Here is a 27732-nt window from a genome sequence, read left to right on the forward strand (position 1 = left end):
CAGATACCTTAAAATATTTTTAATATCAAATTCAATTGAGTTTTTAATGTAAATTTTATTTTTATAAAAGTCTTCTTACGTGTTTGAGTGAATGTGACTTTTTTTCAGGGTGGGAAGAACAAGCCATCACACTGAAAACACAAAGTCACTGTTATCTGCAGTGCAGCCTAGTCTAGAGACATAGGGGATATTTGGCTGCATGGTACAGAACTCAGAGGGGTTCTATGAACTTACTATGTCCAGATCTACAATTCAGCTTATTCCATGCTGTAGTGTGGAGGACTCTATCCTTCAAAATAACCTGCACACATTTAGGTACCTCAAAAACATAGCATTCATTAAGTTTGTTCTCCAAACTAAGTTAGGGCTACATCACAATCACTGCTTTGTTTCTTTAGCAATGTAACAAAAAAACACATGTACAAACATTTTTATTCAGTCATACAGTTACATGCTTGCCAAAACTGCCTATAAGGAAAGCTCCTAGCAAACAGAGAGTACCTGAAAAACAGAAAAAGCACCTACATAATAGAATCAGTTGTATTCCACAAAGTTCACTCTAGTTTGAAAAATCCTATAAAATTTTTTTCCTTGCATGATTTGAACTCGTCTCTGTCCTCCAATATTCTTCCTTTAGAAGTAGGACTGCTTGAAGAATAACCTTGTGAGATCTCCTGGCTCAAAGAGAATTAAGGGAAAGACATTTCAGAATAACAATTTAAAAAGAAGAATAATGCCCTGTCACTCCCTCAGCTGAATCCATGCAAAAAGACCACTAATTTCAAAGGCTCTCTCTGTTTATGCCCAACCACTTCAGTGCCAACCAAATGCCAGGTAAGACATTCCATCAAATAATCAAAGGAGCTCATCAGTAGGACAAAAACTCTTAATTTAAGAAATGTACTGAGCTGAAAGGAAATGGTTTCAGGCAATTACAGTAAGATTTATTTAGCTATCAGTTTGATTGCCACTCCAGTGCCCATTACAAAAAGTCAGTTTTGCCACCACTGAAATGAAAAACAAAACACAAACCACCTTCAAACAGCACTTAGAAGTCAAAACTTATTATTCGTCTTGCTTATGACTGCTTTGAACATTTAATGCTGTACTTCTATGATAAATTCCTTAGCTCTTATTAGCATCTCATTTCAATTAGAAGTTGATTATGACTGTTTTTGTATGCTACTTATTGAAGAAATGAGAGGATCAGCTTTCTGCATTTTTCATTTCACAACATATCTGTTATTTCTAAAAGGCAGGAATCCCTGAATCTTTCCTAACATGTTGTCTGTATTCACAGTGCCCCTGATACTTGATAAAGTTCCCAAACATTAACATTAATTTATTGGTGCATCTTTCCAAGAATTTGGGAATAGTGCTTTTATATTTGACAGGATTCATGAACAGCTTATGACCATTTGCCCATCAAAACAAACAGAAGCTATGTTGATATCCAGCTATTAATTTGACATGCTGCAGGCGCATGATTTATTTTCTGTTTCCAGTTTTCATTTCCTAATTGAGATGCTGCAGTATTTTAGAATGCCTACACCACACTAAGTCTAACACTTCATTACACCTTGTTTGAAGTAAAGGCACAACTGCACAAGGGAAGTATTGGAAAACTGAAGGACATTTACAGTGTGCTTTCCATCTATCTCCAGATAGATTTGAAGTAAATTCAGAAATGTCATTCGTGTTGCAACTTTAGACCCCTGCAATGCTTAAAAAAAAGTACAGAGGAAAAAAACCCAAAAAACCAGCTCCATCCTCATTCTTGGGTTATGTCAATTATGTACTTCAATAAGCATCCAAAGTTTTTGTGATGAAAACATCTGTCCAGCAGAACTGTATTGATGTCACTGGTCCTTTTGCTCTAAGAAGCAGCCATGTAACAGTACTGGTTAAAAAGCTGTATCTTGTCTTGCAGATATAATCACTAATCTCTTGCCCAGCTCTTTCAATTAATTTACTATGAGGAGCATAAAGATGCTGCTGCTTGAAATGAAAAGCCATTTCAATTTCTCCTAACCCTCAAAGTGCGTGAGTTTTCACTTACCCTAGAACAAAGTAACCATCATCCAAGGGATGCAACAGAACTGGTATCTGAGGATCAACATGGGAAGAGTAGTATAATGTTAGCATCCAACACAGGAATAATAATAAATTTATTACAATAGAAACAAACAGATAATGCATTAGTTCATGTACAAAATACTGATAGCATTCTGCTGCCTCAGTTAGTGCAGATACTAAAACCAACATCACACATTTACAAAGGTCAGTGCAATTTCTTGGCACTACTGAGAGAGTGCAGCTGCTCTTTAAGATTTGCTGCACAATACAGGGAGATAAAATAGGATATAACTGGAACATCTGAAACCTGAATTTGTTTCTGCACTAAGAAAATAAGAGCAAACAAACTATGAGAATGGGGGAAAAAGAAAACAAATTTAATTATTCATGGCAAGTGTCTTCATTGGAAGCCCACAGCAATACAGCAGCTGACAACCAACTTGTGTGCTCTGTATTTTGCTCAAGGCACAAAATAATAGTTGTCAGATCTGCTACTGAGCTATGTGATGTGTTTTTTTGTTTTTACTTTTTTTTTGTCCTTTTCTCTTAAAAAGGAAGCAAAAGAAAACAAAACTCACCATATAGCCACTAAACTGCATCAACTCCTCCAGGCAAGTCAGATGCCTCAGACTGACTCTATTCCACTAGTAAAGAAGACATGGCTACAAGCCTGCTGGATTGATCTGTGGTACTACAGCTTTAAACTGTTGTTTCACTGCCACCTTTACACACACACACACTTATATGGGAAGTCATTGTGCACATTAATATCTCCTCTAACTGCTGCACTGTCAGAGCAAGAAAACTGTGGTCCATGCTAACCAAAACCCTTTTATACAAAGTAGCATTTAAAATAAGCTAGAAAATATTTTTTTCCTTCTGTTTAGTCTTTCCCCCCCACCAATATAATTATCCTGATTTATCTCACACATTTGAAGAGTATCCTAAAAGACCATAATTTATCCCAACCCTGGGCAGGGCAAAGCTAATAGACAAAAGATTCCTGCAAACACTAGGAAGTTTGCAAGCACGTTTTACTTGCAGTTTTTTTTATTTCTGGGGGAGTATCAGGTCACAAAACATACAGTGTGAAAGGAATACTGGCACTCAGCAAACTTTGAAGTAAATTAGGGCATTCTCTCCCTGCTTCCTCTGTTACCAATGAGACTCCCTGATGGAAGTCCACAAATAATTTCTTCTCTAAGAAGATGATAAAAACTCCTAATACAGTCTTGAGAACCATATATACACATTCTGCATATTTGAAAATGCTGACAGAAGTCCACAGAGGCAGAAGATAAAAAGCATGAAATCCAGAACTAATACCAGGTCCTCTACTGAACCTGACACCTAGAAACCAAAAAATGTAAGGCTTCTTTCTTCTGAAGTAACCTCCCCAAAATGCCCATGACTTTAGAAATGGTACGTGGAAAAGGCCAGCTGTTGAGACTTGATTTCTTGCTTCATGATATAGAAAGTGACACATTATGCAGCAGAGAGGCAGGCTTGACGAATACTTTGTGCCCAGGTGTTTAAGAGTGCCGTGACTGAATGCTTGTCTGGAAGTTGCAATAGTTTTGAAGTCATGTATCGATACACTGACTGCAAGAAGGGATTGGCTGCTGGGAAAAAAAAATTACAGTTATTTAAAAAAATATTACATTAGGTGTTCACATTTCCCCAACACTACTATGCACACATGCCCCCAAATACCATGCTAGAATCCTCATACCGTACTGCCTAGGGTTTTTTATCCACAGAGGGCTCTGATCTGGATAGTCCGCTGGAACGCTGAGCTGTAGTGGTGGGACATTTGGAAGATTCTTGTCATCTAGAATGCAAGCACATTTTCCATCAGAAGAAAGTCTTTTTTGTCCCTTGTATGGACATTCTTTTCATACATAACTCAGCTCAGTTTCTGGCCTCTGAGCCCCAGGAAGAAGGCAAGGGTATAATGTTTTAAAACAAAAATGGAAATCTCGTTTCACTTATTGGAAAGACAGCCTGGCAAAGACAGATCCATCTCTTAAGTAATTCTGCACATTGCCCATCATTTCATTGGCTGGCCTTCGTTAAGATTCATTATGGCACCACATTTTGGAGGATTAGGTGCCTCCTGTAGTAGCTCAGGATGTTCAAGATGAGATCAGTTCAGATTTCCCACATAAAGGGGATGAAAAAGAATCTGCTTTGCTTGGATTCCCATCTAGAAAGTAAGATCATAGACTGTAACACTTTCTGCTTATTCAGCTGAGAAGGAACAAGGAAGATGTCGTCTGAATTCCTTTTTTAAACATATATAATTATCAGTCATGATTAGTACCAATTAATAGACCCTTCCAAAAATTAACTCACCATTTTTCCAGCTCTATCCTAATTGCTGGAATAAGAACAAGTCTCACATACCAGGTATCAAGACGGTTGCTAGCAACAAGTGGTTTCTACGCACTCAATGAGACTAATAGTTACAGCCTCAGAGTGAGTAAAGGATTGGTCACTGTGAATGAAATTTCCAGGTGTAACCTAAGGCAGGCTGTGACGTGACAGAAATGTCATGATTAAGCTGTTCTGTGACACTGATAACTACAGACTTCATGCAGAAGTCACAGGTTGGAAAGATTCAAGACTCAGCCAACAGAAAAAAAAAATCCCTCAGTTCTGAATTCAGTCCTCAGTTTCTTCTTACCTAGTTTGCATATGAGATGAACTGTGCCATTATTACTGCAATGGGAGGGGTCCAGGTTCACCAGGAACTTAGGATTTAATCTTGCAACTTCCCCTTGTAACACATTTGGTATAGTCTGTCTGTCATCCTCTTCATATTTTCGTTTTCGAGAGGAGATAACTGGGGCCCTATGTAAAATGCAGTTCACAATAGAACAAGGTGAAAATTTTATGCCAACATTACATTTGCCAAACATTTTACAGGCATAAAAAGGTACAACTCCCATCTTGCCATAAACCCATCCCCATTCTTTCAACAGTTGGAATAAAGAAGCAGTTAGTTAATGATACATACGTGATTGGTGGACCATGAATGGCAGTCATAGCTGGCATAAAGGTGCGGTAGAGGGAATGGTTGAAGACTGGTGACCGGATGTTGGCCAAGACAGCATCCAGAAGTGGCTGACACAAGTACTGCTGTTTGGTGGGAGGCACGGGGGGAGGTGGTGGAGTAGGCTACAATACAAAAGCCCCAACTTTTCCCTTAATTATCACCAAAAATAAAAACATTCCGCAAAACTTTACAGCAGTGAACTTTCAATGCACAAAATGCAAAGAATTCTCAAAACTGCACACAGTAACATTAAATAAGCCTGCAGCTTTCTCCTGAAATCAGCTGCAGAAATTCATAGAAAGAATTACTATAATGTTTGCACAGAACACAAGAATTTGAAAGCTCCATTAAAAGATGCATACAATATGAAGAGCTTGCGTGTTTTTTTCTGTTTTCTTAGTTTGTCCAACCTCAATTGAATTCATAACAGCATAAGCAACAAGAAACATAAATAGTTATTAAATTATAAGATTTTTTTGAATCGATTGCTTATCTTTTATTAAGCAAAGCATTACGTACCACAGCCATATCATTCTTTAGCTTCTCCAGTGCAATTTCACATTTCTGCAGTGTCTTCAGAGGGCATCTGCAGAAGAAGACAAAGTTCATCACCACAAAAGGGGCACCTCAGCTCAAGTGTTTCTGCTATCTGAGCCCCATGGGCAACTTCAGTGCCAACATGGCCAGATGCAAAACAAAAACTTCCTGGAAGAGGTAGGGAACTTTTATCCACTGAAAACTGACAAGTTACCTTTTTGAGGGGTCAGTCAGGATATCCAAGAGGCTCTTCATTTTACTCAGGTCCTTCTTTCTATCTGAAAAAATATCAAGAGACAAACATTGACAATGGGGACAACTACCATACTTGCAGACAGAAACATACCATGCTGTTAAAAGAGAAAATATTAGCAAACACTGAAGAAAATAGTGAGGTAGATCTTTTGTCTAATGTTTAAGCACACCCACTGCATAAGCTATCAGAACGTATCCCAAAAACATCAAATATGAAGGAAAACTGATAGGAATTTAAGGATTTTACCCACTCTTCTTAGTAAAATAATTAGCTGTGACTGTCATTTTTAATCTCTGGAACAGAAACCATCATAAAAAGATGCACTGTTTCTTCCATTATAAGAGAGACAAAGAAATGCATGAAAACGAAACTCACCTTCATTTTTATCGATTTTATTGATCATCCTCCGCAGTGGCTCAATGTATTTTGATAGTTGTTTGAGTTTCTCCAGATATTGTTGTTCCTCTGACTGGCTAGAACTGGCTGGACTCATGACAGAGTTTGGGTTTCCTAGCAAGAAGTAAAGACTGCATGTTGCATGGATAAGAGAATCCAGATCTGAAATGTGGCAACTCTCAAACCATAGTTCATGATGCACTCCACAGCTTCAGTACCTGTCCAGTCCTCTAACCTTTTTGCAGAAATAACAACATTGCTCTGTGGACAGTGCAGCAATTCCCATTTATTACTACTTTTTTTTTTTTTACTCCTGAAAATGTCCAAAGGTTTCATACTTTCATTTCCTAGATTCCCATTTTGCCTCACTCTGGTACATTAAACATTAAATCAGCACACAGAACTTGCTGCACTTTTCCTTCAGCCCACACTTTTTAAACTGCAGAGCACACAACACTGTAAGAGGAGTCAGCAAGTTAACTCACAGAATCAGAAATTGCTTTTTTCCAACTGGGACAGAAAAGCACAGTGATGCATACAACATGCCTACTATTCACCATGCTGGCTGTTCAGCAGTGCTGTTTAATGTTTATGTCATACCAAATAATAAGTGTAATAATTCCCAGGAAACCTGTTATCAAAATATACCCCAATTCATGGTCTGTAATAGAGATCTCATATTCACCTGGAGTGTTTAAAGGACCTGGGGATGGGACACTAAAGTTCTGAGGTGTTCGTGCAGCTGCTGGGCTCTGGGACGGCTGTGGAGATGGACTGGGGAGAAAGCTGCTGGGAGATGGAGCTGGGCCAGAGCTGAAAGATAACAATAAAAACAAATCTGCCACAGTCTGATAAGGAAGCATGGTCAGCCTGCAAACATACATTTTCACTAAGTGTTGCTATAGCAATTTGGAGCTCCAGCAGTAGATTTGCTATGGATTTCTTATACACGGGGGTTTTCAGAGTGTATTTGGCAAAATGCCACCTACACTCTCACAAAGTTCACAGTAAAATTTATACACTTCAGTGAAAACAGTGTGAGGTCTGTCGAATGCTTCTGAAAACCTTCAGAACTTACAGTCCAGCTCACCTGACATTTGAGTTTGGCTGAGAATTTGGTTGGCCTGGTTGAGGAGATGGCTGTGGCTGTGGTGGTGGAGGCATTGACTGGGGTGTCTGAGCCTGCTGGACAGGAGATGGGGATGACATCATGGTAATGCTGTTCTGGCTGACCTGAAATGTGGAAAAAGAATAAGGTCAACAACAACAAAAGGGAGAAGACAATGGGAACCTAACTAACAGGCTTTAACTATGGAGAGAAGCATATCCTCAGCCCTATAAGAAATGAAAATGTTAGTTTCCTGTTCTTCTCCACAATGAAACAGTTCCAGCTGTATCACTGTTGAGGCCTTTATGGCAGTACTTCCTATTAACTTTACCAGAAATAGCAATTAAAACTGCATGCAATTTGGATAACTGTGTAACAACTTTTTCCCAAAACAACAGGCTGCAATTAAAGTGTCAGAAGTGCCACCTGAAAAACCTGTGCTTTATTCGAACTAGGGTAAAGAAAAGCAGGGGGAAAAAAGTTCTAACTTGAAATTGCAATCACTAAAAAAAAAACCTTTGTATTTGAATTCTGGTTATAGACTTCAAAGGTCTGTCAGATTTAACTGTAGCTTTTCAATTCGTTTTCTTCATGTTGAAAGAAGAAAAACAATTAAGTAAATCAAACCACCAGCATGTCTCATGCAGCTTTGCAAATCGGAGTGGAGAGAGTAACAGTATAAACTGAATGGCTGGGTGGAAAAAAAGTGAAGCAGCTTTCTGACCTTTGGAATAAGATGAGGTATGCCTAAAGGACAAAAAGACAAATAAGGAATTTTCAGAACAGCACCAAACTCTAGATAACAATGAAGTTTATTCTGCACACTATAAAGTAATATAGCCAGATGATGTTCAAATTAGAGCAACTGCCCCCCTGTGCTCATTTCACAGCCATTTTTCCCTTTTACCACTTAAAACCAACTAAAAAAAAAAACCCAAACCCTTTATCATGGCCAGGAGTATGGTACAGTGATGCAGATATTATATGAGCACATTTGTTTAAGGCAAGTGCAGAGTTCTATGGCCTTAGGCTGCACATATAACAAGATATGTTTAGTTAGCCTACTCAGTGACTTACAGAATACCTGAGTTAACAATTAGCACCTTCATGAATCAACAAATCATTCCATCAGTATAAACCACTTTTACACATAGGTCCCCACCAGCCCAACACTTCATGGACACTGCAAGTTGTCCTTCACTAGTTCGTTAACTATCCATCTTAATCACCCATTTTCAGAGGATGCTGAATATGACACAATATGCCTTCTTGGAATACCACATTACAGCTATGCAAGAAAGTAAATACATTACAAGCCAAAGCAATCCTCACCTAGGTGCAAATATAAAACTGATGAACTTGAAGATGCTAATTCATTACCCATGAAATCAGTTTAAAAATAAATGCAGCCTGAAATACTGTTTTTACTTAAAGGAAAAAAATCTTCAGTAACTCCATTACATTCTCAATCTCTTCTACCAACCTGAAATTCACAATAAGATTTTTTAACAACCTGTGTCTCCTCGGCAATTGGAAAAGCATTTCTGAGATTGCAAAGCATCTCACTGTCCAGCTCTCACTGAAATCAACCACCTCAACATCCCGTGGAAGTTAGTATGAACACCCCAAAAAACAATTCCTGACTTTTTGCCATCCTATTCAACATTCTTCTAAACACTAAGAAATTTAGAACTTACCCCTACAGACGTTGCACCCATTTTTGTGGGGCCAAACTATGAACACTTCTAAGTGGTTTAGCACTCCCTGAAAACCAGGCCTTTTTAACGTGTCTGAGGCTGGTTACATAAAATTACTCTTGAGAAGTTAAATCCTGGTGTTTTAGGAAGGAAGAAGAAAGGCTGCATTAAGGTTTTTACCCAGATTTAAGCTTCTATCTATTGCTACGTCGAGATCCCTTCACATTAAATTACAAATGCAGAAAAGCAAAGAAAAAAAGTAGCATACTACATTATATGCAAATAAGCATAAAATGAATTAGTGTTGTTATCTGTTTAATAGTATTACCTCTCTTTATTAAGTACAACCATAGGCAAACAGCTTTCCTTCTTGCAATAAGTTTGCTCCCTGCTAGCTTCATTTCAGAACACCAAAGGCTAATGCTTAATATTACATAAAACCTTTTCAGCAACTGACTCAGAAGTATGCAATGCCAAACTTCTTTATGATTCTTTGAAAGCAGTTCATTTGATATATAATCACTTTAGAGAGGGGAAGCAGAGAACTTCCTTTAGATCCAATTAACTCATTTAGCTCCTCATTTCACTCAAGAGTTTAACCATGGTTACTAGACAGTTTGTGTACCCTTCATTTTCAACATATGTAAGATAATGCAATTTTGCATTTTTTTTCACTGTAGGATGAGATTTTATGCATGTAAAAGCATACTCAAGGACAGATACTACAGCCCACTGAACACCAAGTAACTCTGCAGTACCTGAACACTATATGAAACCATAGGAAGCCTTGCCCAGAATATATTTAGGCTTGCACAACTGAAGCTTTCACTTAAATAATATTTAGTATCCATTCAGGGAAAAACAAACTTCAGCTAAGAAAAAAAAAATCACTTCTAATTCTCTGGCCTGTTCAAAGACCAGAAGGTAGTGGAACGTAATGCCATATCAGTAAGTATATTCTTTTGCTGAAAAAGGCTAATAGCAAAAGAAACCAACAACCAAACAACAATAAAAAAAACCCACTGCAGAATTGACTGAGCCTTATGATAAAAGGACAGAAAAAAATGTGTCAATGGAATGAAAACAAGTAGTCACAAAACACTGATATAACATCTGGCTCTTTTGTTGAAAGAGATTCTTCAAGATAACACCCAGATTCTTTTCCAAAATGAGAAGACATTTAGAACCATCTGTACAGAGTCTAAAACGACTTTCTGTATTGTAGTCAGAATTGATAGACACTTTAGATTCTGAGTGACTAATAACCAGATGTATGCTACAGCCATTTACTCCTACTGTGAAGAGCTGCAAGGGCTCTAATGACATGGTAATGACATGGTAATGACAGCATATCCAGTATTGCTTAAGCATTTCACAAAACTAAGAGGTGTAAATGACAACAGTTCCAAATTTTAATTCACCTGGAACTAGAGCAAAGTGTTTTGGCACTGAATGCTAGAGATTCACACTGATTCAGAGCTATCAAATGATATGATATGCGAGACCAGCTTTTCAACAATTACTCACTTGCCCACTCTTCCATGTCTTTATAACCCACTTTCATAAACAGATTGCCTTTCTTCTTCTGCCTTCTTTAGTTGTTCGATTTTCTATATCATTTTCTACAGTCACTTGGAAATCAAAGCCCCTCCATAAACACAGACATGACAGCAATAAAGCACTATGGCACTGAATACTAAAACTAGAAGTGAATGCAAGCCAATCTAACACTTAAGTACCTAACAGAAGCCCCCTCGTGTCAGTCCAAAAATGATTGTCTCACACAATCTAAACTGCTTCAGCAAATTAAGCTCTTAGCAAATTCTCCTTTGATTCAAAAGCTATGCCTGGGTTTTATTTCAGTTAATATAAACAGTTACCTGCACTGAAATGACTGCACATCTTAAACCAGGAATGACAGGTGTACCTTCCTGCACCATCTTTCTGATCATTGTAACTACCTTAGCAAACTAATGACAAAAAAAGGCTGTGCCTACTAGACCTGATGCAGCAGCAATAAGAAGCAGTTTCCAATGCTCCACATCCCCCAGAAAAGATTGCAAAGGACACAAAAATGCAAAAATGAAGGAACCTTCATTAAACCTATAAGCAAAATGCAATAATGTTAAGTAAAACTACACACCTGGTATTAAATTTAGAAATTAATATCTAGAAAAACAAGACATTAGGTTCACAAACACCAGAGTTTAAAAATTCAGTTGAACATTCTTACACCACCATAATACGATGCATATGTACACCAGCACCAATCACAGAGTTGAGCAAACCACAGAGTTCAGCTGAGTAGTGCCTCATTTTATGACACACTAGTAAGAACTCAGTTCTCTTTCATTCCAGTTTTCCCCACTTTTGCTCCCCTCAAATGACAGACTTTGCTTGTGAATCACGGCTGTGGGGTCTTCAAAAGACCAGAACCTGCACTAAGCAAATGCAGTACTCTGACCTCAAGCACCTTCAGCAACACCTGGCTAGGTGCTGCCCACCTGCCTACACAGCTTCTCTCATACAAGTGGAGCCCTTCTGGTAGCTTCTCCTTCGCAACTGTGAAAGAAGAGAACTCAATTTTTCTTAGACCTTGATTACATGCCAAGTTGATATTCAAACTGAAATGAGCTAAGTTTGTTATTAATGCAAGAGGCACTTGTAAAGAGCACAGATACATGACAACTAAGGTCCTGGACACAACTCAGCCAGTGCATTAGGGTACATTGCAACACTTCTGGAAACTCTCCTAAATGCAAACTCATAGTGGAGTATGGACAAAGATTAAACAGAAATTTAGTAGTTCTAATTTGTGACTTGAAACAGCTACATTAAAATGTTGTAAGCGTTATAAGAAAGACCTATGCCTCTTGGAACCACCTTGATGTCCCACGCTCTCAGAAAACCTGCTGTTTGAAATGAAAAAGGATCCGTGAAAAACCTCAACAGCCCAATACCCTGACACCACCAAGTTACTGTTCCACAAAAAGGTGAACTTCCCCTTGCTTGACAGCAAGCTCTACACAATCACACATCCAAGGCTTTGTGCAATACCTGACACAACGTGCTTTGACTCAGTAAATACCTGTGGCATTTGCTGTCCGCCCATAGGAATGGAGCTTGGCGGTGTAGCAGACACTGCGGTGGTAGGCGGGAACCGTGGTCTTATTTGCATCCCACCTCGGGCCATAGGTGCGGTGATCATCTTTGAGGACAGAGGGACAACAGACAAAAGTAATCGCAAAACAAGAAATGCAGTGCAGTGGCAGGATGAGAAGCACATGCAACCTCCAGGAATTAGGGGGAGGGGGAGCATGAAGGGCAGGTTAGTGAGCTGTTCTAATGGTTAGCCTAAGACTCTAGCTAATACATCAAGCTTCTTTTTACACCCCTTCTACCCCTTTTTAGAAAGAACCTGATGAATTCTAGGTATCTTGAAAGCGCTGATACGTAGGCTCAGATTTGTAGGTTAAGGATTGATAACACTACCATTTGCAGGAAGAGTTTTTCCCAAATCTTGCCTGATGGCTTGAATTTCTACAATTATTGTAAATAAGTGCACTAAACAAGCACTCCATATGAGCTTCTTGGCCTCTCTAACATCATAGGTTTCTGTGTACTTTCCCTCACTGTGGTCTCAGAGGATTTAGCAGTATTTGCATTTGCCACTTCCCACTGTCAAAGAATACAGCAGACAACTCAGGAGCCACAGCCAACAGCAATGCTCCAATGAGCTGACCTACAGTGAGCAAAATTTCAGAGCAACCTATGACTCCGTAACACTACAAAACAACAAAAAGGACTTGCACTTGAAGAAGCTATTTCCTTCCTTTTGTATCTCATAGAATGAATGAAATACATCCTTGTAATTCCCAGCATTTTGACAGATACCCACTCCTATACTATTAGGCTACATTAGGATTTTCTCTTATGAACTCAGGTCTGCCTCAAGATCATTGTTGCACTATTTGATTCTTCAGTTGTACAGACTGAGCACACCCTGAAGTATCAGCATTTGTCTAAAATGATTAAGGTTAGCGTTAGATTTGTATTCTAAAATAGTATTAGGTACACACTACTCTGCAACATCTAGAAGTGCCTTTCAGACCCATCAGTCTGCAAAAACACAGATTATATATAACTGTATAGCCTTCCATTACTTAGTATCACACCAGATACGCTCTGAGCTAAAGTGCAATAAACATTTATGGGAAATATAGCATATTTTTGAGGTAGTATTCAGGTAACTTGGACAGTTTATACTTTTCAGATCTACAGTGAAGTTATCTGGGCCACTTTTTTTCCAGTGCATACATTACCAAGGAACCTACACAGGCTCTAACTAACCTAGGACTTAAAGAAGTCTCATTTCAGTGAATGATTCAGGGCATTCTTGCTTAGTGTTCCATGTAAATGGACTGAAGCAGCCAGCGACACGTCTAGAGAGTCAGAGAATGCATGTGCTTACAATTGTTAAAAAATAAATAAAATTAAATACAACGCAGCAAGACTGAAACAGGAAAGAAAACCGAAAGAAAAGAAGTGTCAAATTCAGCACAACTGTTAGTTCACAACAGCGCAATGCAGTCACCTTCCATCCAGGCAGAGAGGGATGGTCAGAGACAGGATTTCAAAAGAGAAACAAATGAGAGCGCTTCAGACATCACACACACATGCACATGTACACACACAGCATGCAACAGCCACCACAAGCAAACACAACAACCCAGCACTGGCACAAAGCACAGGTGGATGCTACAAAGTACAGTGAAGAGCTACTTTATCAACATGAGAGCTGGTGAAGCAACAAAACCCTAACAAAAAAAAAAAAAACCCAAAAAAATAAAAAGAAAGAAAATTGCTGGGGAAAAAAAAAAAAGATAAAATTCTTCCAGGCACAATCATCCCATCTCAGACCCTTGTGAATGCACACGGATCTCTGGAGAGCGTGAAATCCCAGGGATGTTTTGGCAACTCAAACGTCCCACCTTGGTCCCGTTTCTCATGCCACACCACCAAAGTGTGCAGATTTAGATTACTTTCTCCCAGGTCACAGTAATTAGCAGTTTATTCATAGTTTGGTTGTCTGGCAAACCACTGAACACCAGCAGGACCAACTCTGAATCAAAGACTTTCAGCTGCTGTATCGTGGTTGAATGAACATGTACACATGTACTTTGTTTTTTTAATGTGCGCTTTGGAAAGCAAGTGCATATATAAATATAAATGACACCAATTCCAGTCTTAGCAAAAGTAATTTATTTTTCCCATTCTTCCAGCCGATTTACATTTATGAAACCTGCCACTCTTCAAAGTAATTGGGAAAGGAGATTTCAAAAGATCATATTTGTTTTATGCAAAGCAATACACCTACGAAGGAGCTCATCAGTCTAAAAAAGAAAGGCAACCAGAAGTGTTCAGGTACTTCTGAGAAAGATTTAAACTGAAGGCAAATCTTTCTCCACAGCTGAAATCGAGATGAATCAATTTATATTGCGAATTTTACCCCACAAAACCAGAGAGCAGAGGAATAAAGTATCTCTCTCCTGTAAGACGCTAAGTGTGCTATTTGATACAAATGTTGAGTTGGAATACAACAATTAGAATCTGAACTTGTTGTTGTCTTGCATCTACAATCCAGGGGATCCAAATTCTTTAAATACACAGATTCTGGTAAGAATATATAAGTACTGTGCCACTATTGCTCTACTATAGACAGGCCAGGCCTGATTTTCAGATGATCAACAACAGATAATTTGCATTCTGAGCATCTGAAGGACATGCAGGAGAACAGTAATTTAAACTTCATTAATACTTAACTCCAGTTCACTATGGAGTTTCTCTTGGTACTCCAAGCACTTGTGTAGCACTTTGTGGTCACTAGGACACTATTTTGCTTATCTGTGTGAGTTACACACTCACAAGGACTGGACATCCAAGTGGAATAGCATTCACCTGAACGTTATGACTTCAGAGAAGAATTTCATAGCTTAACATGGATCCACAACTGAATTTAGGCTTGCTTTTGTTTTACACAGTAAAGCTCATCAGAAACTTCACAGAGAAGGAAAAACACAGGCACATCAACCCAAATTCCCAGACCAAAAGCGCCTAGAGACCAAGCTTAAGTGTAACAAGCAAGTATTAGGATAGGGTTTGTTTATAACAAAAGCTTCCCAGAACCAAATAAGGAAATCTAGGCAGATTAATTGTGCTGCTAATGAAAAACAGACTCAGTGCAAAGAAAAATCTTTTCTCAAAAGAAACTTCCCATAAATGAAAGAAAATGTAACCAGACAGTCAACATCAAAACTGTACTGCAATACTGTCCACAACCTTGAAAGAAAATACTATACACAGAAAATAGTTACACAAGTATAAGAAACCAGTTAATCATTGGACTTCACAGCAGTTTTTCACAGTTTTGTGAACTCCATCTGTGATAATGAGCAATGCCTGAGGTTGCTACATGTCTGAATAAAGCCACAATGCAAAAACAGCTGTCAACCATTTCTTTACCCAAAACTTTTCAAATGCACCGTGCTGTTAAGCCACTGGCATACAATTTCACTAAGTAGGGCAAGAATTAAGTTGACTCTACATAAGCACAGTCCACCTGGTTAGGGGTTGGAAAAAGCACCATTAAGTTAGTAGAAAGGAAAAAAAAAGTCAGTGTCTCCTTTTAGTCACCCTAAGTCCCTGAAGCTCTCACCTGGAAATTATTTAAGAAATAAAAAAAATGTTTTAATATGTATTTTAACTTCAGAAGAAGAATTCTACATTATTGCCAATACTGCACCAATTGTACTTACCACTGCTCAGCTTTTATATCCTGTTACACTGACAAAAGCAAAAGGACCAGAAACAGATCTTAGCCACCCACACGTACATGGGCCACATGAGAGTTAGGATGATGTACAAAACACTAGTCCTGATACAAGTTTATGAGATGAACGTTCAAGATCCAATTGTTATCCCTCTGCCCAAGTAAAAAACTTCTAATGATCTTATTGAGTCTAAAACACGTCTTGTGTGATGAAGGAAAATTGGGGCAATACATGAAATGGCAGAGATCTTTTTGTATTCCCAGGCATTAATCCTGGTCAGCCCCTTCTCGTCTGTCTGCCTCAGCCTCTTCATATACAAAGTGGTGAGAACTGTACTTACCCATGTCTGTAAAATGGCTCAACATGAAAACTACAGAGGCAAAACATGAAAGACTATTGCAAATTCTTGTGGAAAATGGAATGAGAGGATGAGCTCAAGTCTCTCCCAGTTTTTCTCCCCCATGTTTCCTTCACACCAGATACCCATCAAGGAACAATTACTGGGGCTACAAGTGTATTGAAGGTTAAAAAAAAATTGTTAGACAATAAGCTTTCACCCAGCACTTTTTTTTTTTTAATGTAACTCTGCACTCGTGACACATGCTAGTTTTTTTCCTTGACAATCCACATCCAGAAAAAGAGCATCTATATCTACAGTCCATTTCACTCAGAAGAAGTATGGAAGATGAAAGGAATGAAAGGGGAGAATGGGAAGATTTCGTTGTCTATACTACTTTTTACGCTTGGTACACGGAGATGGAAGGTGGAACACATGTGAGTTAAGAGAGCAGGCAAAGATTCACAGTACAGAATCAGTTTAGACAACAAAGCAGTTTCCTAGGAAAGGATAACAAAAAGAGAGGTGATGCACTCCAAGGAACCAAGGGTCAGACTGCAATGTGGGCACAGTAGGCCGCCTTGCTGTTGTGCATTCCTGTGTAACTACAGGCAACAATCTTACCTACCAAAGACAGAGAGCATGCATAGAGAACTGTCAACGAAATCCTGCCTCTGAGTCCAGGCAAAAGGAAAACAGCATAAAAGCCCATACTTCCCTTATATAGGGATAACCGATTAAACCTCATCAGAAAGCCACCAGAAACCCATCTCCATGCTCATCTTTAGCATGCACTTGCTACAGGCCTGTTACTGGAGATACTGGCTCCAGGGCCCTTACCTGCGCTGATGCTCCCATCTGAGCAGCTTGAGCCTGAGCTGCTTGCACTGCTGCTGCTGCCGCATGCTGCTGCTGGACCAGTTGTGCTCTTACCTTCAGTATAAGAAGACAGAACAAAGTAAATGCCGTATCTGATCAGGGTATGACACTTCTCTTTCAATTGCATTGAGCACACTCATAAAAAAGCTTTGTTTTGGATACAAGACTTCAGCTTCATGCACCTACTTCTAGAACTGTTTTTGAACTTTCCATGCATCTAACATTTGGAACAACCTTGTCATAGGCTGCGTACCCACAGTATGACTTCTTGCAACTCCTTTTTTTACTGTAAGGCCTTCCTATGACAATACTAGGTATTCCAGCTTTCTGGCAAACATACAGATGTTGATCTCTCTCAAAAATACTATTCTAAGCACATACTAATGATCGCATTTCAACTATTTATACACTCATTGTGACAACTCAGAGGGATGCATCTAATACTCATAGATTAACTTGGTTTGGTAAGAGCTCAAAAACAGCTGACTAATGCAACAGTTTGAAAAGTTGCAACATTAACAGGATTACTCAGCTTCTAAGATGAACCAGTAAGATGTTCACAGTAATCATCTTCAAAGCAGGAACTACCAGTATCTTAAACTTAGACTAAATCATCTAAACACAGCAGCAGAAGCAAAATCAGCATGCTAAAGATCTGGCTCCAATCTTACGCACAAGGCATCTCAAAGCACTTGCTCATGTTCACGAACGCTAATCACCATCGCAGTGGTTTCTCTTGAACCAGAATTACAGAGGAAATTACTTTTAAATCATTGGATTGATAAGTAGCTTTCGTAATTCAAAAATTCCTACTCTTTGTTGACTAAAAAAATCTTATTTTCTGCTGACCACATCATAATCTGACTACAAGCGTCTTAATAAGCTATTCTTTTTCCTATGCTGTTATTAACAAAAATTTTTTTTTACTTCTCCAGCAGATCATAATGAACCCACAATAAGCTGGTCACGAGCCCTTACCTGCATTGCTTTTAACTGCTGTGGTGTGAGAGTAACAGGCATAACCTGACCAGGAATTTGTCCAGAGATTGCCTGTGCCTGAGATACCATGGGCTGGGGTTGAGGCTGGGATTGTGGTGGAAGCTGAGATTGCTGTGCCTGAGCAACCTGTTGTTGCTGTTGCTGCTGCTGCATCTGTTGCATCTGCTGTTGCATTACTTGTTGAGGTGGCTGCTGCTGTAGCTGTTGCTGTGGTATTTGTTGCTGCTGTTGCTGCTGCTGTTGCTGCTGCTGTTGTACCTGCATAGCCTGTGCTGCTTGCAGCTGTTGCATTTGGGCAATTCGCTGTAGTTGCTGCTGCTGCTGTTGCTGCTGCATCTGAAAAGCAGGAAAAGCCAGGACAGTAAAGCTTCCAGCAATGCAATAGCAGCCTTATTTTTACAGAGTAAACCAACAGCAAACAGAATCCTAACATGTCAGGTGGCATTTTCAAGTCTGTATATCCAGCTCTTTTATCCATTCACTTTTCAGATATCTCAACTCTACATAGTGCACATGACCTGTGGGTTTCACTATTACAAGCCTGCCTACATACACTAAAATAGTTTTCAAAGGCAAAGCTGAAGTCCATCAGCTTTTTCTGTAAAATGGGCTTAGAAACACTTCTTAAATGTAACTAGGCTACATCAGCAACAACATTTACAAGAACTGCACAGAAGCATGACAGCTGAAGTTTCCTCTTCTGTTTTTCCACCTAAAGATGATGCATATAAATTCTCAGTACACACTTTTTTAAAGTAGCAGTGTGCAATTCACAAGTGTGCTTTTAGTTCTGGTGTAGGGAACCTGCTTTGGCAGGGGGGTTGGACTCGACGATCTCTGGAGGTGCCTTCCAACCCCTACAATTCTATGATTCTTTCCCACATCTTCAGTCTTGTCAGAATGAAACACTGTCCTGATGTTTATTAGGAGAAAGAGAGAAAGTGTTTTAATTCTCTATTGCTATAACAGAAGAAAGCAACCAAAAACCTCTATTGTCAAGTCTTTCCTCTGGGATGCAATGCATCGTGGCCAATCTAAAGTCCCAAAGTGGAACTGTATTAATAATGTGAAGAGCTGATGATCAGTACTTCATGCAAGCAAAGCTTCACATGACTTGTAACTCATCACAGATCAACTCAATTGCCATTTTAATTATTTTGTCTTCACCTGCTGCTGGTTTTGCTGCTGCTGCATCTGCAGTTTCAACATGTGTTGCTGCTGCTGGACGGCTTGCAACTGCTGCTGTTGCTGCTGCTGCTGTTGGGCTGCTGCAGCTGCTGCTGCCTGCTGCTGCTGCACCTGAAACTGTTGTTGCATGGCTGATTGCTGGGCCTGGAACTGCTGTTGCTGCAGAGCCACCTGTTGCTGCTGGAATTGCTGCTGCTGCTGCTGTTGCTGCTGAGCTATCTGCTGAAGCTGAAGTTGGGCTAAAAAGGCGGTAGACTGTACTTAAAAACACGAAACCCAAACAAGACAAGAGACAGTTACACAGTACAATTTCACAATAATTAAAGATGCTCTGAAGTATGCAGATATTTTTCATGACCAGCATATAGTTTTGCATCCTCAAACGGAGAAGGTACATTAACAGCAGAATCAACAACGTGCCTCCCTAACTACCTCTACAGCTTGCAGCCTCTACTGAGTCAGCAACCAAATCAGAGCGTAAAAAAGTGCAGAAGTTGTGTGGCTAAAAGATCTCCTGGAAGGACCACAATGGGACCCACAGAATTCTCTGAGAAGCAGGAGTTCTTAATGGAAACATGCACAGAGGTCACTATCAGAAAGCACGGTAGCCACAAAAAAGTGGATTTAGAACAAAGTTCTAAAGCTGACACCTTGGAGGATGGAAGAAGCGTTTACTCACAGAAGAGACAGACTCTCCTTCACTATGCTAAGAAAGACATTTACCCCAGTAGATGGAATTATTTGAAATCAACTCTTCCAGCAGAAGTCACAACCAGAAGTACAAAATTCCTTCAGCACCCTATCCTTGTGGAGAAGCATTATTTACTGAAAGACCAACACAGCAGTTTCAGTGACTGAAACAAAGTGAATACTTACTCTGCTGAGTAGCTGTTGAGACACCAGGCATACCATGAGGGGCCATTCCCGTGCTTCCAGGAGGCTGTTGCTGTCCTGGGAGACTCATTTGCTGCCCCATTGGGCCAAGGCCACCCATCCCACTCATCGGTGCTCCTTGAGCTCGGGAAGCAATGGTCATTCCAGGCGCCCCTGCTGGGGGACCCCCAGTTAAATTCTGCAGGGCATTCATCGGATCTACAAAGAAAATAGTTACCAATATGCAGCCAGCCATGCAACTGCTTCCCTAGAATTCTGTTTTTCAGTACCCATTCTCTGATCTACTGGCTTCAAACCCTAATGAGATCCAAACCCTAACTCTCACTGCAAGCCTGCTACAGGCTTCTCGCAGGTTTTTGCCTCTCTATAAACAGAGTGAAGATTATTTAAAGCGCTTCAGATTTGCAAAGTTCCAAATACATCCTAAATATATCAGACAAGGGAATTCTTTAGCCACCTCTGCATGTCTGTTCAAGTCAAAACAGGATGCCAGCAAAGCCCCGTGAGGATAAATAACTCATAATCTCAAAATCCAAGAACGAAGTTCCAACTATAGATTCAATTAACCTCCTCCTCCTGAGGAGCAGGGCTTAAACCAGAGAAAGTACTTTGTAGAGCAGTTCCCATAGTCCCCATCATAACGTTTTGATTTTATACATTGAATAAATTCAGTGCCTTTCAAGTGAATTATCACAATCTCAATCCTGGGCATGAAGAAAAGTGAAATCAAAGCAATTCAAAAAGGCAAAATAGAACATGAGGTGCCAAACTAGTATTGGTCAAGTACAGAATGCAACACACTCTCTTCTTTAGAATAATTATCAAACTATTTTGAACTGTCTAGTGGAGATGCTGATCAATCCCAGCCATTGCACAGTTAGCCTACAGGGGGATAATAATGATATACTTGTTTACTTCATTACCAGGAACATTACATTAAGTTCCTACTATAACTGCTTTAAGAGTTACCACAGAGGCAGGAAACAAGAAGCTACTGTGGTACCCTTCCATCCTCCAGCTAGGAAATTCACCACCTTCTCAGCACATAAAAACCCCAGTTTTTGAGTTGTTCAATTTAGGAAACGAAAAAAAGAACAGAAGAAAAAGATCTCTTACCACTGACTGAGGCTTGAGATTTCTTATTGTCTACAAAAGAAAAATACATTAATTACATCTGTTAATCTTGTCACACACAGATTTGGCACTTCAGATATACTCTCCTTAAGAAACATACACACACACACACGTATCACTTCTTAAAAATCCCTGTCTACTGTAATTATACCTATTCCCAAACAATTTATCCATAATCCCAGACAGCTCTATCATAGCTGTAACAAGCAGACTGGGAAAAACAAACGAACAAAAATCATCTCTGTAATCAAATTAAACAAACCACATTAAATCAACCAAATCTGGTAATCAGAACACTACATAAACATTGAAAAGAAAGCAAAAATACAGGAAAAATTAAAGGAGGGTGCAGAAGTAGCAATTGTTTCTCAAAGGCTCTTAAATTATGTATGGATGCTGTAAAAGAAACAGTATTTAAAAATTCAGCATGTATATTACAGGGGAAAATTATGAAGCAATCTGTGATGAGTCACATATAGAACCACACATAAATCCTGAAATCTACTATTATTTCCCATGCCTCTAATAAGCAATCACTGGGGAAAAAAGATTACTTACGGATATCTCGAAAATGGATAATAAGTCTGGCCACAAGAGAAAGATATTCCTCCTAAAGGCAAAAAGCAGCATTTTGGCACAGGATACAGAAACAGATAACCATGCCATTATAGCTCTTCAGTATTCACCCTTAGCATTAATGAATTTTATTTTAAAAGCTCTGTGAGCTTTTCAGAGTATTGTATTTGCACGGACTGACCTTCACGAGCTAAGTGGGAATGCTTTCACAGAAGGTTCATGGTACAAGAAGGCTCAAAAACACAAAATTCAATGGAAATAATATCCATGATAGCCACATTAATAGGATCACAGCATGTGTATTTGATTGTATACCAACACATCCATTTTCCATCCATTCCAGTCCTTTTCTTAAGTACTGAACTTGCTCATGCGGCATACTGACTCACGTTAGTCTTTTGTCACATTTACATTACAAGAGCTATTTTATGATGTTAATATTACAAAAGCAAGCAAGCTATTATATTTAACAACTAACATCCACAAGAAGTGCCAGAAGCAAAAGGACAAACAGCCTTTGCAGCAATTGATGAGTGTGCTGCAAACTGCACAAAAGGATCTGTCACAGTGCTGAGATGACCCTTCCAAAGTCAGAGAGGCTGTTAGCAGGAATAAACTTGTGACGTAAGCATCACAAAACTTTCAACATCACAAGTTCCACCTCAAACACATGCTTGAAGGCAGTAACAGTATTCAACTTCCTGTAACAGAACTCCAGGAAAGAAGCTCACACATGTGGGTAGAGTCTAGAATTGCACACGATAACCAGATTTCCACAGAGACCACAGAACTTCTTGTCTTACTCCTAACGCATCCTTTTCATTGTTATCTTAATCCCCCTCCACCACCAAACTGGTTATTATGGATAGTGCTACACTGCAGATAAAGAAACTTCTATGCAATTCACTCCATAAGAGTTTAATCAAGCACAATCCCATACGTGCATTCAATGCTGCAGTCTCAGCATGCCCCTTGGCTTGAAATCCACTTTGCTGCACCCACAAGATGTAAAATGATTAACTTTCCCCCAACGTAAGAGGAATACACATAACCCCAAAATCTTCATAACTGGGTACTCAGAGCAAAGACCAATTCTTAACATGCATTGGATTTGCTGTTTCTGTGGTTCATTCCAAAATTTTGACATACCAGTAATTTCTGAAAATAAACAGAGAGGTTTTACCCTTGTTTTGGCCTTCATAAACACATGGCTCTCCATATCTTTGCTGGACTTATTGTGGGCAACACCGGCCTTCCTCATTGCTTCATCACTGGAAAAGAAAAAAAGAAGAAATGAGGCAGGGCACTAACTGAGGACGTTAAAAATATACATATTTCCTGCAGTTAGAAAGGTCTGTACAGTAGCTTTTTACCCTCTTCTAAACGTAAAGTAGAAAAATTAGAAGATTGGTAGAATATCTCTGCCTTCAGGCAATGAGCAGTGATGAGGAGTTGGAGCACTGATCAGGACACAGAAGGGCAGCTGTGCACAGCAGGAGGGGACAATCAGCATGACAGCAGCAGACGAAGCAGGAAGATGAGAAGCCTTATTGATGGAAGTTGGTCATAAAAAGCTTCCCCCCCAATCTTACTGTTCTCTACCACCCAGAATCACACAGCCATCAAACCTCTAGTAAACTGGACCTAGGTCTGCCCTTTGGATGGGACATTAAAAGTGTAAGATGAAAAGGAAATAAATCCCCCACACAAATGTTCTCTGCTATGGCAGAAAACAACGGGCATTCTCAGTATATCAAAAAGAAGCAAGCAATTCCACTGCAAAAAAATGCACCGAGATAAACACGTCCTAAAATCAGCAGTTCAGACAGGCAAACAGCCCTCCCTATTCAAATCCTACAGACATATTTGTTTTTGGAAATGTCTCGTTCACTGTAAAACCTGTTCTGTTTTAAAGCAGCCTAGTAGCTACAGTCTATATTCCACAAACAAGTTACCAGGAAATACCTTCAACTTGTAATTAATAGCCTAGCAACCTATCTCTCAATACCTGCTCCTGCACGAGCAACTATCCTACACTAAATGCAAGGTAGGGAAAGCTTCAGCCAGCCTGAAATAGATTACTGTTTTCTTCCCCTTGAATTCTGACCACATTCCTTGCAGCAGGGCTGGTGTTTGTATGAGCAGTGGCCTAGCTCAGCTTCCTGAAATAACTCGGTAAACCCTTCACACAAGTGAGCAGAACAGATGCAACAGCCTTAAAATGCAGGAGCTTCAGTTGCCACAACTCACACCCTTACCATGCAGAGCAGCAGGCAAGGAGTGCATAGCTATTTCTTTGCAAGACACAGCAGGTTAGTGCAGGTAGCTGTGCTTTACTGACAAGCCTCCCTCATGGTCGCTTGCTCACGTGGCCTGAGAGACACTACAAAATGTTCTTTATACATAAAGGTCATTTAAAACGAAGCAGGCTCTGAGCATAAAGCAGAAAAATGATTCTTTCATGGGCAAGCAAGCCTTAAAATGAACAACTCATAAAGGAACTCTGTTGCAGTGGAAGAAAATGTATCCAGCTCTTCATTTATGCCTTCCTTCTTCCAGTAGTTTCTCTTTCAGAAAGGTTTCCTTCCTCTAAGTCCACACCATGCTCTGACTCATCAGTAACTTGTTAGTCCCATTATAAAACATCTCTTATTTTGAGAGCACCAAGAACTAAGCAGGCAAAAAGACAATGTTATGCAAATGCAAGTAAAGAAAGTAACACACAGATAAGTGGCCACAATACAAAGACAGTGACCAATGTGGTGTTAGGACCACAAAAAAAAATAATCCACAATAAATAACTTACCTACTCTTACATGTACATCTATCTACCATTTATTTTTTGCATTCTAGAGCATTACAAAGGGCACACCGCTGGCTCACATACAACTTGCTGTCCAGCAGGACACCCAGGTCCTTCTCTTGGAGCTCATTTGTAACAGTTCAGCCCCTAACCTGAACTGATGCATGCAGTTATTCCTTCTCAGCTTCCCAAACATCTGGGGTCAGAATCAGCCACGCACAATGCTGCTTTTGGCTACAGAGGAGAAAGCAAAGGACTATCCAGATTCTGCACAGACTTACTTCTAGCTTTATCCTTCTTTCCACTATTTCAGCGAGGAAAATCACCTTCCTGGTGCACACAGAATCAACCCCCTCATAGCTTCAAAAACTCCGCAAGCCTTCCCTGCCAGGTTATGCCAACACAGTTGTTGGTGTGGCTGTGTAATCAGCAGTACTAAAGAAGAACCCAGCTGAGTGCTGAGGCATTCCTGGATCCAACAAGAGTCCTGTGCGACTGCTTGGGCCTGCAGTCACACAACAACCCAATATTAGATGGAGCTACTTAAGTCAAATGCAGTGTTCTCTCAAGTGATGACAACCAAATGATGCACACTGATTGCAGGTACATTCACTGAGACATCAATTGCACACAGCATCCCTGAAATTTCTCTTCATATAATGTCATTCCAAATATCTAACTATCTGTATCTACCTATATGTATCTTAACATTCAGAGTTGGAAGGGAGATGCAGGCAAAATAACAATAAATTAAGACTTCCACATTCAGTGGCTATAATGAGGTACCCAAAACAAAGTATGCAAATCATTCCATGCTTTTAAGATCAAGTTGACACATACCTATCACTTACATTTGCACAGTGAACTGGAAGACATACATACACAAAAGCCTGTTATGAACAACCTTCTCACAAGCTCAGAAAACTTTCAGATGACTCATTTCTACCAAATACTACATAAGCTTCACTGGAAAAAAACTGGAACTTGCTACACACAGAGTTCAAGCCTTTTTAGGCAATATATTGCTTCTATTTTTCATTCAATAAAACTAGCTATTATAAACTCTACTTCTGGGGTAGCTTTGCTTTATTTTAAGTACCAACAAGAAATTTATTTTCAGATATCTAACACATAGTACACTTAAAAACACACATAATACACTTTAAAAATTAAAAAAACAACCAAACACCGCAATCACTGCACGCTTATCCCAAACAAATTTGCTTGCTCTTAAAGTGAGCCAGTGAATGAAAACATAAGAAGTACTACTACAAAGCAGGGTGGAGTACAAGGAAGATAGGCTGCCTGCAGAACACAGCCTTTGGGGGAAAAAAAAAAAAAGCATCAGTACTTTTATAACAAAAAGTACACAGATCATAATAAGATGTCTGTGTGTATCTGCAAGTGTTTAAGTAAACAGAAGAAATCTTAATTCTACTTTCTCCACTGTTGTCCTATTCAATCTCTGTCTCTCACTGTATGCTCCCCATTCAAACATTTATCATCACTGCTTACTGCTCACAGAAAAACAGTCACAATTTGCAGAGCAAACACACAAACAACAAATGCTCATTGCATTCAGGTTCGTATCTGCTGATTTGTATCCATTTCCTTTAAGTCTCAGGGCACTGCAAGGCAGTTCTGTTTGCTTATGTTGATGAAGAAGTACAAAACAAAAGAAGAGGAAAACGCAAGAGATTCACCTGGCACGATAAATTGTCTTGCACAAAGTTTAGACAGTAAAACATCAGCTCTGAACATGAAAAAAGCTTTGACAAGCAAACATCATATCTGTCATGAATACCAAAAAATTAACTCTGAAACATCAGTCAGGAAAGCCCTGCCTTCAAAAGCCACAAGGCATGCTCAAAGTTCTTCAAGCATTCATAAATAAGGATTTGAAAAGGACTCTCAGTTCTATGATAATCAGCTTTCATAAGGTAAAAGAACCTTCTCTGTAATAGGAGTATCGGGTTGAGCAGCAAAGTAATTCAAGTAAAGATTGCTTCACAGTGGACAACCAAAACGGCTAAACTTTATTCCTTTTAAGCAACCTTTCTACATCAGGCAGATACCAACGAACACACAAGAACTGCCACAGCAACCCCCCATTCCAAATTACCAACAAATTCAGTTGCTGACATTTTCGTTTCGTTTTTGCTGTTTACAAGTCAGATGCAAGGTAACGACGGTGGTTTTCATAGAACAGAGCATGTGAGACTGGGCAGCACTAAGCATCACAGAGTGGAAACCCTAAAACAGAGGCTCCCCAGCAGGCCAAGCAGCCGCTATGCCCGGGGAGGAGGAAGGCAAAAAGCAACGGGGATCAGAGAAGCGAAGCCAAACGGGGGCCGGCTCCCCCGGCACGAGATCCGAGCAGGAGCCGGTGCTAAAGGCCCCCACACATGGATAGCGACAATCACGGACAAAGCCAGAGACCTGCGAAGACCCGCGGAGAGCGCAGACGAGCGAGCCGCAGCCATCCGAGCACGGGCAGCCCCGGGGCGGCGGGAGGCGCCGGAGCCGCTCCGGCAGCGGCCGAGGCGCGGCCTAACCAACACCCGGGCCGGAGCGCGCACTCACATCTGGCTGACGAGCTTCTGCCGGAAGTTGGTGCTGCGCCAGTCGGTCTCGGGCCCGGTCACGTCCATCCCAGCCGCCGCCGCGCTCCCCGCCCGCTGCCGGCCTTCACTGCCACCCCAGCGCCGCACTCCCCACCGCTGCTACCCCCACACGGCAGCCCGGAAGTCGCGCGCCACCACTTCCGGCGTGCTGAAGGCCGGAGGGAAATGAAGTCCAGGCGTTAGCCCTGGAGAGTCTCGCGAGAACCGCCGCTCGGCGCGGGGCGCGCCGGGATTTGTAGTCCCCTTCCACGCAACCCGTCTGCGGGAACGGCCCTGCCGGCCCCGCTCAGCGCACAGCCGCACTGCGCAGGCGGCGGTCCCGAGTGCCGCTGCCCGGGAA

The 27732-nt window shown here is 40.3% G+C and overlaps 1 protein-coding gene across 4 annotated transcripts; it reads right to left on the reverse strand.

The window, feature by feature from the left end:
- Positions 1 to 414: 414 nt before the first annotated feature.
- MED15 (mediator complex subunit 15) lies at positions 415 to 27436 on the reverse strand. 4 transcript variants are annotated; one of them, XM_042829243.1, is made up of 18 exons: positions 27352 to 27436; positions 23149 to 23236; positions 21948 to 21999; positions 21372 to 21401; positions 20238 to 20453; positions 19341 to 19600; positions 18153 to 18509; positions 17136 to 17228; positions 12217 to 12336; positions 7414 to 7556; positions 7009 to 7136; positions 6303 to 6437; positions 5886 to 5949; positions 5654 to 5720; positions 5096 to 5256; positions 4763 to 4929; positions 3809 to 3907; positions 415 to 3695 (listed from the first exon to the last, which is right to left on the reverse strand). In XM_042829243.1, exons 1-18 carry the CDS (start codon positions 27417 to 27419, stop codon positions 3562 to 3564), a joined length of 2382 nt encoding a protein of 793 aa, XP_042685177.1. In that variant the 5' UTR covers positions 27420 to 27436; the 3' UTR covers positions 415 to 3561. The 4 variants fall into 4 exon arrangements, with proteins under 4 accessions (XP_042685177.1, XP_042685176.1, XP_042685178.1 ...); XM_042829242.1 differs by having other exon boundaries at positions 415 to 3698; XM_042829244.1 differs by lacking the exon at positions 12217 to 12336 and having other exon boundaries at positions 415 to 3698.
- Between the last annotated feature and the right edge of the window lie 296 nt (positions 27437 to 27732).

The sequence above is a fragment of the Centrocercus urophasianus genome, unplaced genomic scaffold (assembly GCF_019232065.1).
Source record: "Centrocercus urophasianus isolate 14NV4802_14NV808 unplaced genomic scaffold, USGS_Curo_1.0 seq_30, whole genome shotgun sequence".
Classification (NCBI taxonomy): domain Eukaryota; kingdom Metazoa; phylum Chordata; class Aves; order Galliformes; family Phasianidae; genus Centrocercus; species Centrocercus urophasianus.

Bases quoted from the DNA above. Each gene is read 5' to 3' on its own strand.
- MED15 (XM_042829242.1), bottom strand. From the start codon at position 27,419: ATGGACGTGACCGGGCCCGAGACCGACTGGCGCAGCACCAACTTCCGG. The intron at 17,229-18,152 runs GTAAGGGCTCGT...CTTATACTGAAG, and splicing joins AGCAGTTAAAAGCAATGCAG to GTAAGAGCACAACTGGTCCA. The intron at 7,137-7,413 runs GTGAGCTGGACT...GTTATCTTTCAG, and splicing joins CAGCCAAACTCAAATGTCAG to CTCTGGCCCAGCTCCATCTC.